The following is a 15,252-nucleotide window of genomic DNA, read 5'->3' as shown; positions in this document are numbered from 1 at the left end:
TACATACACACAAACATACATGCATGCATGCATACATACATACATTTGAAATGGAGTCTCACTATGTTGTCCTGGCTGGCCTGGAACTCACAAATCCTTCTGCCTTTGTCTTCCAGGACTGGGCTGCCCGGTTGTGTGTGTGTGTGTGTGTGTGTGTGTGTGTGTATGTATCCGATTTGGGGGCATAAAAAGATTCCACTGACATCAATACTAAAACTGTTTTTTTCATCAAAGCCTCTGTTTGATCCGCTTGGAACTAAAAAGCTCCCTCACACCAAAACTACTTTGACAGTACTCCCTAAAGTTTCTTCAAGTTAACTCCACCTCTGAACAGCAGCGGGCTCAGTCCTCCGCTGGCTCGTTTTTGCCCTTCCATTCCATCTGATCTATGGTTCCCAGGACATAGCGGAGACTTCTGGCTGCAGACGCTGGAAAATGTAACTCGGAATTTCCTACAATCTCAGCTCTACTTTCTCCTGGACGCAGGCCCCAGGGGTTGGAGCCTTGTTATTGTCACGTGGCCGCGGGCTCCAGGCGGGCCAATGGGCGAGCGCCCGCCCGCCTCCGCGCCCCGCCTCCCAGCTCAGCCGCGCCGGGACTTCGCGCCCCGCCGCCCGCCGCAGGCGGAAAAGTTTCTCTGCAGACGGTTGAGCTCTCGGTCGCCGCTCGGGCTGTTTGCACCGCGACTGGCCGTCCTTCGCTGCTGGTCTCCCGCTGCGCGCGGGCATGCGAGGCCTTGGGTGCCGACCCTGAGCTGCGAGGAGCACGAGGCGGCGATCGGGGTGTCCAGCCCGGTCAGGGAGTCGGTGCTCGTCGGGGAGTGGGGGTAGGAGTTGGCACGAGGCTACGGAGCTCCGGGCCGACCGGAGGCGGCGGAGTGCGCGACGATGGGTGCTCCCAGGCTCCGAGCGGCCGCGGCGGCGCTGGGACTGCTGCTTTGCGCCGGGCTGGGACGCGCGGGCCCTGCGGGGAGCGGAGGCCACAGAGAGCCGGGGCGGCCCTCGGAAGATGCTGCTGGGCGTCCGTGCCCAGCCGTCTGCCACTGCCTCGGGGACCTGCTAGACTGCAGCCGCCGGCGGCTGGTTCGCCTTCCTGATCCTCTCCCTGCCTGGGTCGTCCGGCTGTGAGTATCAGTATCATTCCCGGGGGTTGGAGGGGATGGTCCGGCCTAAAGGTGCGGGACGAGTGGAGTCTATCAAGGCCTGGATATCAGGGTGCAGTGTGCACTGTGTGCGCCCAGGCCGCAAATGGAACCCTGTGGGGAACTTAAGTCTCCCTCTGCGTCCGCGCAGGTGGGTGCGAGTGTACCGAACGCCCGCGGTCGCGGGAGCCAGTCTGCGAGACCCCCGGATTTTACATGTTTTCTTCTGAGTTGATTATGTGGGAAACCGGCCCAACCTTAGCTTCTCAGTGGTTTAGAGTCCCTGCCTGTCCCCAGTTGCTCCATATGTATGCGCTTTTCTCACAGAACCCCGCGCCTCAAGCTCTTGTTGGTGCACTCTCTTCCCTCTTTCTTCCCTCTTCAGTGCGTAATTTCACACTGGCAGACCATCGGCCTCCCTCCTGGGCCACTTTGTAAAGTATGTTGGTTCCGGTGAGAAGTTGGGTGCGAATTCTGATCTGTCGATGACCAAAGGGAGGAAGTAGGTTTTCAGAACCGACACCTTCTTCTGCAGCAGTTCGAGGAAGGTTGAGGGCCAGCGCCGAGTGCTGTTTGGCGAATTTTAAGCTGAGAGAGGTCACTGTCAACTGTTTGGAAGAACACGGAAGAAAATATTATTTACTTGAAAATGCGAGTTCTTAACAAATGTCAACTCTTTTTTTCTCTCCTAACCTCTAATTTTCTTAAATTGGAGGGGGGTGTTTAAGCCATAAGCAAAATAAATAAATATAAATAAAGATAAAAAAGTTGTATGTTATATTAAAAATAGTTAAAATAGTTGTCCTGCTTTTTTAAAAAAATCAAATTGCACTTCATACTTAAGATTCTTAAATGTAGGCCTGGTGGAAATTCTCAGCACTTTAACAATCATAGTCGGTCTTTCTTGACAATAGTGGCCGCAGCTTTGTGTTTTTGAAGCAGCGTGCCAGCCTAAATCCTTCCATCAGTTATAAACTGTTGACCATCAAACAAAATGCCTGCTTTAAAAAGCAGTTTAATAAGGAAATAGAATTAACGAGAATTGGATTGATATTTAATGGCTGATTATGGAATGTCTGATGTAGCAGCTTTTATTACTCGTGAAAGGGGAGATAAAGGCTTGAGCCTAAAGCAGGAAGACTTTCAATTAGTTGTGGCTAATTCCATTCAATTGCCTCTTGGGGGTGGGAGGGGGGAGGTCGCGCTGCTGGGTTCCTGCGAGCAGAATGGCCCGATTGAGGACATATGGAATTGAACACGTGAGTGCCTGCGGGTAAACACCTATGGATAACAGAGGAATGAGAGAGAAAGCTAAAACGGGGCTCCCCTGGACTGCCTTTGGACACGCTTACTAAGTCTAACTTTATCCGGTAGTTTCTCAATGACAGGTGGCCCATTAAATGCTGTCAGTACACGGTATTGTGCTTTGGAAACTTAGATGCATTTCAGAAAACCGTGCGGACCTGGATTGGAAGTTGAGTTGAATCGCAAAGGGGGATTCAATACCTATTTAAACGTTCTTAAAGGGAGTTGACCTAATTAGGATTTTGTTTTGCAGATAATTTGGTGGCACACTAAAAACAAATTACAGTTTATTTGGTTAGCACAGTCTTTAATTACATTTCCGCCAGTAGTAAATTGTCTCAATACAAGTCCACATTCCTTAAATGTACGTGAAAATACATTCCACTTGTATAAATAAGCACTTGGTTTCCTGTCAGGGGCCCTGATCTCGACCGGCCTTCCCATTCTTGTACTTGGGTGACTTCTGACCATCTTTGTAGGTGTCACCAAACCATGTGGTCTTAAGTTCTTTATTGCCAGTGTTTCTTTTGTTTGTGTTCACAGCCCTAAAGGTCTGTTCTTCGCCTCAAAGAAGATCAGAAAGCAACATGCAATTGAGTTCTCCCCCCCTGTTATTTGGTGTATTGCAATAGGCAGTGTAAGCTGCTGCTAGTTAAACCTTACTTAATTACAAAAGCTCTTAAGGAGAAGGCTTCCAAGACCAGGGCGCGAGGAGAGAATGTGTATTGTTAGCACAGCTCTCCTTTTTCCTCGGGAAATTCAAAGAGCAGAAGTTTGTCTTTGGAATAGTTTATGAGAAAGTTCAGGAATGCTGCCTGCTCTTTGTTTCCTTTGTTGAGTTTGCAGCTTATGAACATCTGTGCTGTGTGTGTGTGTGTGCGCGTGCGTGTGTGCGCGCATGTGTTTCTCACTTTATTCAGTTGTCATTTATTGACACAGGAGTGCCTTGTGTGTGTGGAAGGGCTGAAGAGTTGGAGCTACACAATAATAACACTGTACTCACTCCGGCTTTTAGAACAAACCTGCAGTTCTTTAATGAAAGTAGCTCTTAAAAAAACGTAACTGCTTGGAGCCTCGCTCAAAAATCTTTGAGCTTCCAGAGCTCTGAACCCAAAGAGGAGGGCTTGTTAAAACGCATTAGTTAGCCAAAGGGGGGAAATTGTTTGATTGCCAACTGGAACCTCAAGTGTTATTAGATACTAGCTGGAATTTCAGATGATGTATCTTATCACGTGGAAATGTTTGAGCTCTTCACAGGGCTGAGGCGAAAGTCCGAAAGGTAGCTTGTGCTGGCGTGACTTCTTTGGTGTTGGCCTGTTTCGAATCTTCTGGAACTGACTCCAGCTGGGGGGTGGGGAGGGAGTCCTAGTCCTTAAGGTTCCCACAGCTGTTCTTCTATATTTTCCAGACCAAACCTCGAGCATAGCAGGCTGATTTATGAGTCGCTTTGGACCAGTGTTTTAAAACAGCTACAGCCTGCCTTTGTGTTTTTCGGCTCTCCATGTTTCTGCTGAGTTAGCAGCCTGGGCAGGCCTCTGTGGGGTTAAGAAGCTCCAGCTCCTCTGTCTTTGCATTTTCAAATTTGAGTTGGAAGACAGATTTCCAAAAGCAGTATGATAGCTGGAACCGAATGTCGTAAAATTAATAATTTTCACATATGCTCGCTCACTGGCTGAGACTAAGAGCAGCTGCCATACACAGGGTTTGACTTTCCCAAGGCTTTGCCCAGTGGCTTTCTGGGTAAACAGTTAATGCCTCGCCACCCATACCTTGGCCTCATCACAGCAAATCTCGTAAAAAGTCAAGTTCGCCAGGGACAGTGTTCTTTCATGGAGCTTCACACAACATTGAATCTGCCCTGCTATGGAATGGGTTCTGTCCTGGGTTCAAGAAAACACTGACATTTTATGTCCGGAGTCTCTCAGTGTTCCATCCATAAAAATAATATAGGGAAGATGTAGGAAATGTGGCATGTAGGAAAGAGAGAACAATTACTTCTGAAATGTATATTGCTTTAAAATCTAAATCTAGGTAAATTAAAAGTTCCATGGCCTTAAGTATTTAGCAGTAAAAGTCACTTAAGAATTTCTTTTCTTTTCTTCTCCCACATTTAGTGTAGTTTTAATCATATACAGAGCTCAGGATGGAAGCGTTTGCAATAACTGAAATATGTATGACTGCCAGCTCCTGCTGCCGGACGGACATGAAACCAGCATCCCCAGAAAGTGCACTGGGCTGCAGGCTGGTTCCCCGGTTTGAAGATCTCTTGTTGGGGGCTGGGGTCTGACCCTATTACTGGAGGAAAACCTTCAGTGCTCAAATCTCCTTCCTCCCAGGATTCCCTGTGAAATAATCCTTACAATGAGCTTTTCTTTTCTTTTAATTGAAAAGAAAACCAACTGTCTGAAATGTAAATACCAGATTGCCCCCCCCCCCCATGCCTTCAAACCCAGGAAACAATGGTGGGGTGGGGGCAGGCTCAGCATTCTTGAGTTAAGTAGGTCCAAATGACTGTCTGCGGAGCGAGGCTCACGTCCCAGGTGGGAGACTCTTTTCTTGGTCCTGTTTTAAACCATGTGGGCAGTCTGTGACTGTCTGGGGGTGCTAAAGGCACACAGGTTTTGTTTGGCCGCCAACGTGAGTTGTTGGGCTCACGGCTTCCTTGATGAACTCCAGATGGACTTGGGCTGGCTGGGCTGCGAGGGGAAAGTGTCTGGCTGCAGCCAGCGTGGTGAACATGCACAGCAGTGGCTGTAATTGCAGGATTTTTATAGTTTAAAACGGAGCCAGATCCCCCCCCCCCCCTCATGTTATAACTCCTCCAGAACCAATCTACGCATGTCTCTTTCTGTCTGGTCGGTCTCTAGGCAAACAGAGCTTGAATAAAATCCTTGCAAGTTCCTTTTCATTTTGGTTTAAGGCGAAACACAAAAATCAGGGCTCACTCTCAAAACGAAAAGCGTGGAAAATGACAGGGTCCTTGATTTCGAGTTCTCGCCTAAGCAAGCAGCGACACCCTTTCACTGAGTGATTTCTGTGTTTCTGTTGTCTGTGGGAGGACAGTCTGAGGTAGGTAGTGTGGTTCATGCTTGTCAGCAGCTAACTTTACTTATCTAAAACTCTGGTTATTTAAACGCCTTCATTTTAAACACCGAGGAATTAACTTCGGATCAGGCCAGTCTCTTCCAGAGGGGAGCTTCCAACCGCATTGCACGTGAACCTCATTACCAGTGATTGTTCCCCCCATTTCATCTTCATTGTACCGCTTTGGAGGAATGTAGATGGGATGTTGAAACATTTGTTGGATTTTGTTACTCCCGCCCCCTGAATCTTGATGCTGGGTAAACTTCCTAACCCAGAGCCCTGTATGGGTTAGGCGTTAGTGACTTTCGGTATTTTGATGCCTATGGGAATTGTTACTAAATTTGCCTGGGCCTTTGAAGGAGAAGCATGTTTCTTTCAGTGACTAAAACGCTGTACCACCTGCCCTGCGTTATTAGATGGTTGTTGTGGTTTAAATTGTGTACTATGGGATCCGATATTGAAATTCAAAGAGTTCTTAAATGTATCCTTTTGAGCATGTACATTCAGGGCGTGTGCACTTACACACACACGTGAACATACCCTGTACTAGTAATCTAGTCCCTTAAGGCAGAGAAACAACTAAAACAGCTAACTCCCCATGGGCGTCAACCTCTGTTCCTTTGGCTGCAGTAAGGACATGGTACTTAATATTTTGATAGTTAAATTGTTTCTTCAGAGTCCTTGTTTCAGTAACCTGCCTAATTAAGCCACTTTTCATAGTCTATGATGTCATTGTATCAAGTCGAGGGTGGGGAGATAGAAGCAAGCTAAGGTTCATGAAAGGTCTGTTCACCATGTGCCAAAAAACAGCTCTTAAAATGCTTGTGGGCTTCAAGTATTTGAATCCGCCAGCCTCTTAAACGAAATTTGTCCTCAGAGTTTGTCGTTCTGAGCTTGGCATTTGGCTGCCATTTAATTCGTGGACATAGGGGTCCAATTATTTCTCTTCTTGTCACTGGTATGAAGAGAGAGAGAGAGAGAGAGAGAGAGAGAGAGAGAGAATTCAAAAACCCGCTCTGCTAGTAGGTCGTTAAGTGATACTAGTAACTTTTTAAGAAATTGCTTGTAATATTACTTTTGTTTTCTTACAGGGATCTGAGTCACAACAGATTATCTTCTATCCAGACAAGTTCCCTGAGCCACCTCCAAAACCTCCGAGAAGTGTGAGTCCCTGTTACTTCCTATAAGAGGGCTGCAAAAGATGCCCCCCTTCTTCCCCCCACCCCAGACCATTTCAAGGGATGAACCTTTCTTTGGATGATAAGACCTTCCTTCGAGCTGTTAACTTTTAGCTCGGGCAATGCCTTTAAGTAATGCATAGTGTTTTCCCATCTTTGGATTTTATACGGCCTAATTAGCCTTTTCTGTCCTTTTGGCATTCTTAGGAAGCTGAATAACAATGAACTGGAGACCATTCCAAGCCTGGGACCAGTCTCAGCAAATATTAGACAGCTCTCCTTGTAAGTGACTCTCCGCTCATCCCCGTGGATGTTTGTAAGAGCAGCGGGTACTACCTGTATCAGCGGTTCTCAGCCGGTTGGTCACAACCCCTCTGGGTGTTGTATATCAGATCTCTTGCATATCAGATGTTTGCATTATGATTCATAACAGTAGCAAAATTACAATTGTGAATTAGCAATCAAATAATTTCATGGTTGGGGTTAACACAACATGAGGAACTCTGTATTAAAGGGTTGTAGCTTCGGGAAGGTTGAACCACTGATTTCTATGGACTAACATGTAGCTCTTATAAGCAGACTAACTACCCTTTCGAGGGCATAATAAGGAAGGCCTATTTAAACTAACTTGTTTCCACTTCTAAATTGCAAGGATTTATTTGTTTGTTTGTTTGTTTATTTATTTTGGTGCTAGGGTGGAGGGAAGGTGGGACGAGTGTAACCCAGAGCTTTTTGGTTGCTAGGCAACCCATTGACCTACTACCCTCTCAAGCATCTTTACAAAAACACACTTTACTAGCTTTGCTAACTTGACTTCCAGGATTCAAAAGAAGCTGCCTTGAGTTTTGGTTATGTTTTGTAGATTAGAATTTAAATTATGGTGTTGCCCAGTAGTTGTAATGGGAACTGGATGTTGTATTACATAATGTTTGTAGATAATGCCCCAGACTTCCTGTGAGGATAATGGAAATTGGTAGTATGCCATGGTGGTATCGTCTTTATTTTGAGTTGTGTGTGTATGTGGATTTGTGTGCATGTGAGTGAGTGCAGGTACCCTTGGAGTCCAGCTGTTGGATGTGGCAGCTGGGAACTGAACTAGGGTCCTCTCAAGAGCAGAATCTGCTCTTAATCCATGAGTCATTTTGCATCACCTTTTATAAGTATGGCTCCCGGTGTGGGAATCAAGATTAGAAACCCCAACTGAAAATGTTTGCCAAGTTTTTACATACAACTAAAATTGTGTTGAATTTTCTGTATTTTCAGAACAGATTACATGTTTATTATATTCATTACTGAGGTCAGCTTTGGGAACCACCTTGTCTTTGCAGCTTTTAAAAGTAGCATCTCGTATGTTCCGGGTGTAATTTCTAAAATCAAGCAATTTCCCCGTCTTGACCTTAAGTAATTAAAATTTTACTTGTCTCTAAAGTTAAAACATGTCCTCTAAACAGCTTGATTAAAAGCCGCCCTTGTTCCGTTTTTTTTTTTTTTTTTTTTTTTCTGGTAAAGGTGTTGGAAGGGTTGAAGTTACATAGTAAATTTCAGGAGAGCTGGTCAATTAATTAACATGATCACTCTCCAATTGCTTACATCTGGTGATTTATAGTGGTTTGTTTTTACTGAAGGCGCAGGTCAGCCAAGTCACCGTGCAGCCGCCGAGTCTGCTGTCTCCTGTTTGAGTAAAAACCAAGTGGCATTTGATACTGATGTGGTTTTCCCAGAGAGCAGGACCAGAGAGGAAGGAGAGAAAAGGCACTTGGTATTTGTCAAATAAACACCGAATTAAAAACAGAGTTTTCATATCAGTATCGGTACCCATTCTCTTCGCGTTTTATTGGCATCCGAGTGTGTCTTGCAGCCTCGGGAGTTGTCTGACCAAGGGGGATTTTTAAATTGTCTCCTCATCCTGTTGTCTTTGTCCTGTGTTTTGGCAGATTCTGTTAACGTGTTTAAGAACCTGGCACGGTAGTGGCTGGGGGTCTGTAGCGTGTCGTCTGCTCTGGGTGGGTGGCCTAACAGCCTGCAGTTTGGCATGTCGTAGAGTCGAAGGCCTAAGAACATGCAAGGAAGTTATGAATCTCTCTTGGAACTGAATAGCAACCACCACCCCTTCAATGCCATTCCTTCTAGCTAGCGAGCTAGAGGCTGGACAAACGGGAAAAGTTCCGAACCCTCCACACGCTGTGTCTGTATGTGATTAGCTCTTGTGAGGCTGTGCGTCAAATTAGCCTCAACAATCTCGCCTCCTTTCCCTTTCATGGGTCATCGTACCACTGGGCAGTCACTATTTTGTTCATCTCTCATAATGAGAGGCCCAATTATGTCTTAGCTTCGGAAGCCCCCTGTAGTGGTGATTTGTATGAGGAATGCCCGTGAAAGATCCTGAAAACCTTGCTTCTCTGGTAGTTTCTTACTACAAGTATTTTTTTCTCCCCACAGCTCTTCTGGCTATTGCAATATATAGTTACTATTTCTAAAACATTAATATCCTCTGTATCATGTTGTATAGATGGAATATTTATTTTCCCTCGTAGAGAAGCCCTTGGACGTAATCGCAGCTAAATATCAGGACTTTTAAAAGACATTTCTGAAATTGCAAAAAAAAAAAAAAAAAAAATATTAACCCTCATGACATGACTCAGATTCCATACTTGCCTTAGCACTAGATTTAAGTTGCATTTTTCAAAGTAGTTTCTAAAACCATTTGACCTTTGTTATCAGTTTTTTTTTTTTGCTTGTTTTTCTATATATTTTTGGAAGAAAATATTTTTCTGGGCTATTTATATGTTATAAAAAGGAAAAATTAGTTCGAGTCTTTACATACATATAATCACAATCTTTATATAAAATCAAATTTGTGATATATATTTTCTGTGTATATCATGCATCCTAAGGATAAAGGTTGAGCACTCCAGCTTCGTGCTGTTGTTTTTCCATGCCACGGGGCCCTTCCACTTGGAGTAACTGGCTTCAGAGATGACTAATTGCTAAAATATTTGTCTCTGCCTGTAATTGTGAGAGATGGGAGCTAATGCTGGGTCACATGGCACCCTCTTGTCCAAAGAGAAGCTCAGATCAGCGATTCGAACCTGGTAAAATACGAGCAATTTGGGATGCTGGCTGGAGAGCCTCTGAGTGTCCTCTGGCAAAGCTTGTCTCTGATAACAGATATTTTACAATGCAGAAGACTTAACCAGAAGGCTGAGAGCTCACTATGCGGGGGCAAGGCATGGGCTGTGTCTCTGTCTGTGTCTTTTATTTATTGATTTTTTTTTTCCTCTCTCAAATCATCGCATGGCTGTGGCAGGATAGGGTTTGTTTGTTTTTTGTTTCGTCTTTTAGAAATGGCATAACCCTCGGGATGAGTGCATCTCAAAGTAAACCCATTGACCACACACTTCATGTGGCGTGGCAGGACTTAGCCAGGCTCCATGCACTTTTGGAACCTGTAACGTGAGTTAGGGAGGTTTAATTTGCGAATCATGTGGTTAAGCAGGGCTGGTCCAGTTTTTGTCTTGATGCTGATGGCTTAAATAGTACTACCTGACCTGTAGACATTTGCCAAGTGCCCTAGAGATGAAAAGTGTTAAATCACTGGCTGCCAGCGGTGCTTGTGGAGTTAAAATGAGCATCTTCTGACCCCATTCCTAGAGAGTCCCCATTGGCAGAGTGGGGGCAGGGCCAGGAGCATCTGTTGGGACAGCCCCCTAGGTTCTGATCCGCTCCAACTTAAATGTTTTTCTGAAATGTCAGTCAGGTCAGTATCACTATAAAGATGATACTGCCATCTTTTTACAACTGTGCAGGTGTGTGTTTGTGCCCATGTGGAAGCCAAAGAGCCATGTTGGATGTCTGCCTCAACCTCCCCTTATCATTATCACCACCATCATCACCATTTCTCTTAGCTAGTCTCTGGATCTTCCTGTTTAGCACGTTACTTACTGAGTCACTTCTCCCCTTCCCACCCCAGCATTGTTCTTCTAAGTACCAGTTAACTTCAAAGCACCAGCTTCAGTAAAAAGCCATTAGAGATTTGTAACGGTAAGAGGATCAAATGTAGTATCTGAAAACATCACCCTAGCTGCAGTATGGAAAGCAGCTTGGAGGTGTCCAAGAACTACCCCTGCAGCCTATGGGACCGAAGCATGGTGACTGCCCTGATCTGTGGAGGGGTCTCACCAAGAGAAAAGTCACAGGAAGTGAGGCTCAAGGATGGGCGTGTGGGTCAGTCATCTCCAAGCCTCACTGAGGAGCTCACAAAGCTTAAATCAAGAGGTCTGGGATTCATTACTGGCCCCGCCCACAGCAGGCCTTTCTCTGTGTGTTCTCTCTCCTTTAAAATGAGGAGAGCAGTACCTGACTCCCAGAGTCGTCTTGAGGGTTTGTGGGGAGAAGGCAGGAAAAGCCATCTGGTCCACACAAGGGAAGAGGGATGGGGAGGGAGATGACTCACTTACCTAGAACGCAGTGAATCTGTGTTCTATGCCAGGATCTGCTTCAAGCACAGAGCCCACAGACAGCCTCGTATGGTGGAGCTTCATTCTAGCAAGAAGGCAGAGAAAGACTAATCAGTAAGCCAGCTTCAAAGGCAAGGTAGCTTTGGCTCCTGATAAAGGTGTGATTAACAAGCCCTGGCAGCTGTCCTTTGATGTGCTCAGGAACTGCCAATATTGGCAGAGCCCTACTGTGTGTCAGCTTACAGTTCTGAGGTCAGAGGTCAGCAGTGAACAATACAGACAAGAATTCTTGCCATCACAGCAGGAATGTCTCACCTCTCATGGAAGCAGGAAGATAAAAATCGATTAAGAGTTGTCCACAGAGCAGGGTAGATCCTGGAGAGAAAAATAAAGCAGGGAAGAAAGACTAAGGAACAGGCATGGCTGAAGAAGACAGGGCAGTATAGAAGGGAAACTCAGGGAGATTGCTCAGTGGCCCCTGCTGCCAAGCCTGAGGACCTGAGTTCATTTCCCACAACCCCTGTGGTGGAAGGAGAGAACCAGTGCCCACAAACTGTCCTGTGACTTCCACCAGCACACTGTGGCTCATGTACCCCCACCATGATAAATAAGTAAAAATGTAAAAATAAATAAAGGGGATGCAGAGAGAAAACGATGCACTGAGAAGAAGAGATCCCAGCAAGGGCCTCAGAGTATCTGCTGGAGGCTGGGGCTCCTCTCGAAGCCTGCCCGGCCCTGCCCTGCCCACGTGCCTTCCTTGTATGTCTCCTGTTACCCAGTTAGCAAATAACCTTGTTTCCACCCTTTTCCTCTGTGCTTGGAGACTTCTGTGGCTCAGTGTCCTATTGCAGGTATATAGTGTATAGTTAACGTATGAAAGCCGTGTGTACTTAGCATAATTCAGATAGACCTTTTATATACATAGTCTAAACCTGTGGCTAAATATTTACAGTGTTTAACTGTGCATACTTGGTAAAGTAATAATATTAAATTACGCCAACAGCAATAACACTAATTAAAAAGACCAAATTAAAAAGAATAAGAGAAGCAATTGAAGTAGCTCCAGATTCATTAGATGGCTGTACAGTGAGAGCCTGTCCCCGACGCCATGGCCACCTTTGCTTTTGTCTTTGTAAGTCACGCAAGTTAGTGTCCAGAAACCCAGGTTTTGCATGGTGATCCCGCCTTGCACTCTGTGCTCTACTTTACTGGGTTCTGAATGGAAACCAATGGGAGAGGTACGTGCATGCACACACACACACATCCCACAAGATTGAGCTGCCGCCCTCAGAAGAAAGCTAGCCATCTTGGATTCCTGGGGTGAGGGAGGGAGGCTGTATAAAGTCCTCAGATGTGTTTAGGACTACTAGTGACTGGTGGCTGCCCCACTGCTGGTCTCTGAACCTACTGTCGCTAATGTGGTTCCGTCTCATCTTTTGTACCTGAGATGTGTTGGAGATACAGAAAGGTGTGTGAGTCACACACACACCTGTCCCTTGGTGTGAGGTCTTGAACTGCTGAGACACTACAAAAAATAACACTGTGTGGCAGGGAGTATTGACTCTTGATGTGTGTGTCGGGGGAGGCAGGGACTTCCGGTTCTGTAGAATCTGTAGAAGGATGGTGATTGCTAGCCAATCTTTCTTGTCTCTGTAACAGGATGCCTGGGAAGACAAGGAAGGAGGGGTCACCTTTAACTCAGATTTTGAGGTTTGAGTTCATCATGTGAGAAAGGGTTTAGTAGAGAAGAGCAAGGATATTTTGGTGGCCAGGAAGCAGAGAACCGAGGCCTCTGCTCTAGAGGGCTTTCTCCGTTTCCATTCTGTCCCATGTGGGCCCCCAACCTGTGGGATGGCACTGCCTTCGTTCATGCCCAGGTTTTCCTCCAAAGTTAACCCTGTCTGCAGATGTCCTCTCAGACGCAGCCAGAGTGTTCCTCGTTAATCCCTAGCTACTCCTCAGCCCAGTCAAGATGACTAATGCAGTTGGCCATTCAGCACAGAGATTTTCCTTTTGTTTCCGTTTTGAAACTTTCACAGGTATAGGGTGTGGGGGGGCATTTGTCATATCTCATACCAAAGGTATTACTCATGTCTTCCTGTGCTCTCCGTCCACACAGCAGCCCCGGGCAGTTCCATTCGTGTGTAGAAGGCATTCATGAAGAAGCTGAGTGGATCGGACACACATAGAACCCTCTGGAGTAGGGGAGACCAGGTCTGGAGTTGGGGGCACTGGCTTGTGTCCAGTTCATAGGAAATGGCCTGTCTGACCTTAGGCAGACTTAATTAATCCTTCTTTGTTTGTCTGTATGGTGTGGGGGGTCCTTCTGTCTATGTGTTGCTTTTATTGTTTAATGAATAAGGAAACTGGCTTGGCCTATAGCAAGGTAGAACTTAGTGATGCAGGGAAAACTAAACTGAATGCTGGGAGAAAGAGGGCAGAGTCAGAGAGAAGCCATGGAGCCCTCTGGAGACAGATGTTGGAAGGAACTTTACCGGGTAAGCCACAGCCACATGGTGATTCACAGATTAATAGAGATGGGTTAAATTAATATGTAAGAGCTACCCAATAAGAAGCTAGACAGGCCAAGCAATGATTTAATTAGTACAGTTTCTATGTGGTTATTTCGGGCCTGAGCTGCTGAGCAGTTGGAACAACCAAGCCATCTTCTTTACAACATCTGTACAAACGGGCAGAGATGTCTGCCCATCTACCTCCTCAGTTCCCGCTGTGGAGCAAATGGCATTCCATACTTGAGAGGGCCCCGAGGAGCTCCAGCAACCACAACTGCAGTGGTTGCAGTATGCTGTGGGCTTAGCTCAAGTGCATTGGTCTAGGGCAATGGGCCAATGTGGATTCTTGAGCAGGAGAGTCACGGGAAATAGGTGGCATCCAGAAACTATCTTTGCAGCAATACATGAAGCAGAGATAAGTTGCTTTATATTTAGAGTAAATTAACAGTAAAAATCAGAGCTTCCTTTCAGTGGTCAAAAAAATAAAAAGACAGCACTACATGATAATAGTAAATAAATCCCTCAACATTTATAGCCTAAATTTATGTTTCTAGGGTGAATTTTGAGTCGTGTGCTGTTCAGTGTAGGTCTAACAGTGAAGGAAAGCTGGGAAAGACCACCAAAGAGAGGTGATGCCCAGGGGATTATGAGTATCCCAGGCAATGAGATACAGCAATCGCTACCTGGATAGACCATTGATGTCAGGGAGAAGATGCGAATAGCTTGATAGGATGAGGCATGGAGGTTCCTCCATATTGGCTGGTGTTGAAGGAGTCATGGACAAGCTCTTAACTTTTTTTTTTTTAAGCAGCAGAATCTGCCTCCCCCCTCTCCCTTTCAGACAGTCAATGTGTGGCCTTGACTGACAATGTTTGACAATGTTTGATTGACAGTCAATGTTGTGACCTGCCTACCACTCACAGATCCTGTGGTTGTTCTGTAGACCCAAGCCCTGGAGTAAGTTGGTGGCACATAGAGGAGATTGTTCATCTCTAGGAGAGACACAGCACTGGCTTCTGGATCATGCACAGGGTGGAGCAGGATGACTGAGGAGAAATGAGATTATAGTACATTGTACCCCCAAACTTGACTATTTAGGCTGGCTGATGGTTTGAGTGTGCCCCCACAATGGCCCAGCTTCCTCCTTCAGTGTATGTAGTAAGTTACATGGGACAGCACCTGATTGTAAAATACATTTCTGTTAGATGGTTTTACCTCTCTAGAGGTAACTATATGTCTTAGCATGTTTAGGATATGTTTAACCTGAGCTTGGATAACCGCCAGTTGTTGTTTGCCATTAAATGCATTTTTCACTTATAATATTTCCACATATGCTGTGGAACTTTTGGGGTGCCATTCTATCATAAACCTGGAGAACTGTATATTCTGTTATTTATATAGTGAATGCAGCCATATTAATTATACAGTTCTCAGGCATTCCAAACAAAAATCAGACTTCTGGATTAGTTTGGGATTCACTTAAGTCCTGCTGTTTGGTTGTGTCATACTGAGTCTGTCTGAAGAATTTGCCAAGTTTAATTCATAGTTTTAAATCTAGTATTAGTGATTTTCAT

At 45.5% G+C, this 15,252-nt stretch overlaps 1 protein-coding gene across 1 annotated transcript in view; it reads left to right on the top strand.

Annotated features, from left to right (window-relative positions):
* The first annotated feature begins 605 nt into the window (after positions 1-605).
* Lrig3 (leucine rich repeats and immunoglobulin like domains 3) overlaps positions 606-15,252 on the top strand; it is a 52,069-nt gene continuing 37,422 nt past the window's right edge. Inside the window, exons 1-3 of the mRNA XM_050163865.1 lie at positions 606-1,123; positions 6,622-6,693; positions 6,916-6,990. Coding sequence (XP_050019822.1) covers positions 888-1,123; positions 6,622-6,693; positions 6,916-6,990 — 383 coding nt within the window. The 5' untranslated portion in view covers positions 606-887. The remainder of the gene's footprint in view (positions 1,124-6,621; positions 6,694-6,915; positions 6,991-15,252) is intronic.

The sequence above is a fragment of the Alexandromys fortis genome, unplaced genomic scaffold (assembly GCF_014885135.2).
Source record: "Alexandromys fortis isolate MF-2015 unplaced genomic scaffold, M_Fortis_MF-2015_v1.1 scaffold_125, whole genome shotgun sequence".
Taxonomy (NCBI): domain Eukaryota; kingdom Metazoa; phylum Chordata; class Mammalia; order Rodentia; family Cricetidae; genus Alexandromys; species Alexandromys fortis.
This window is presented reverse-complemented; position numbering and strand designations above follow the sequence as displayed.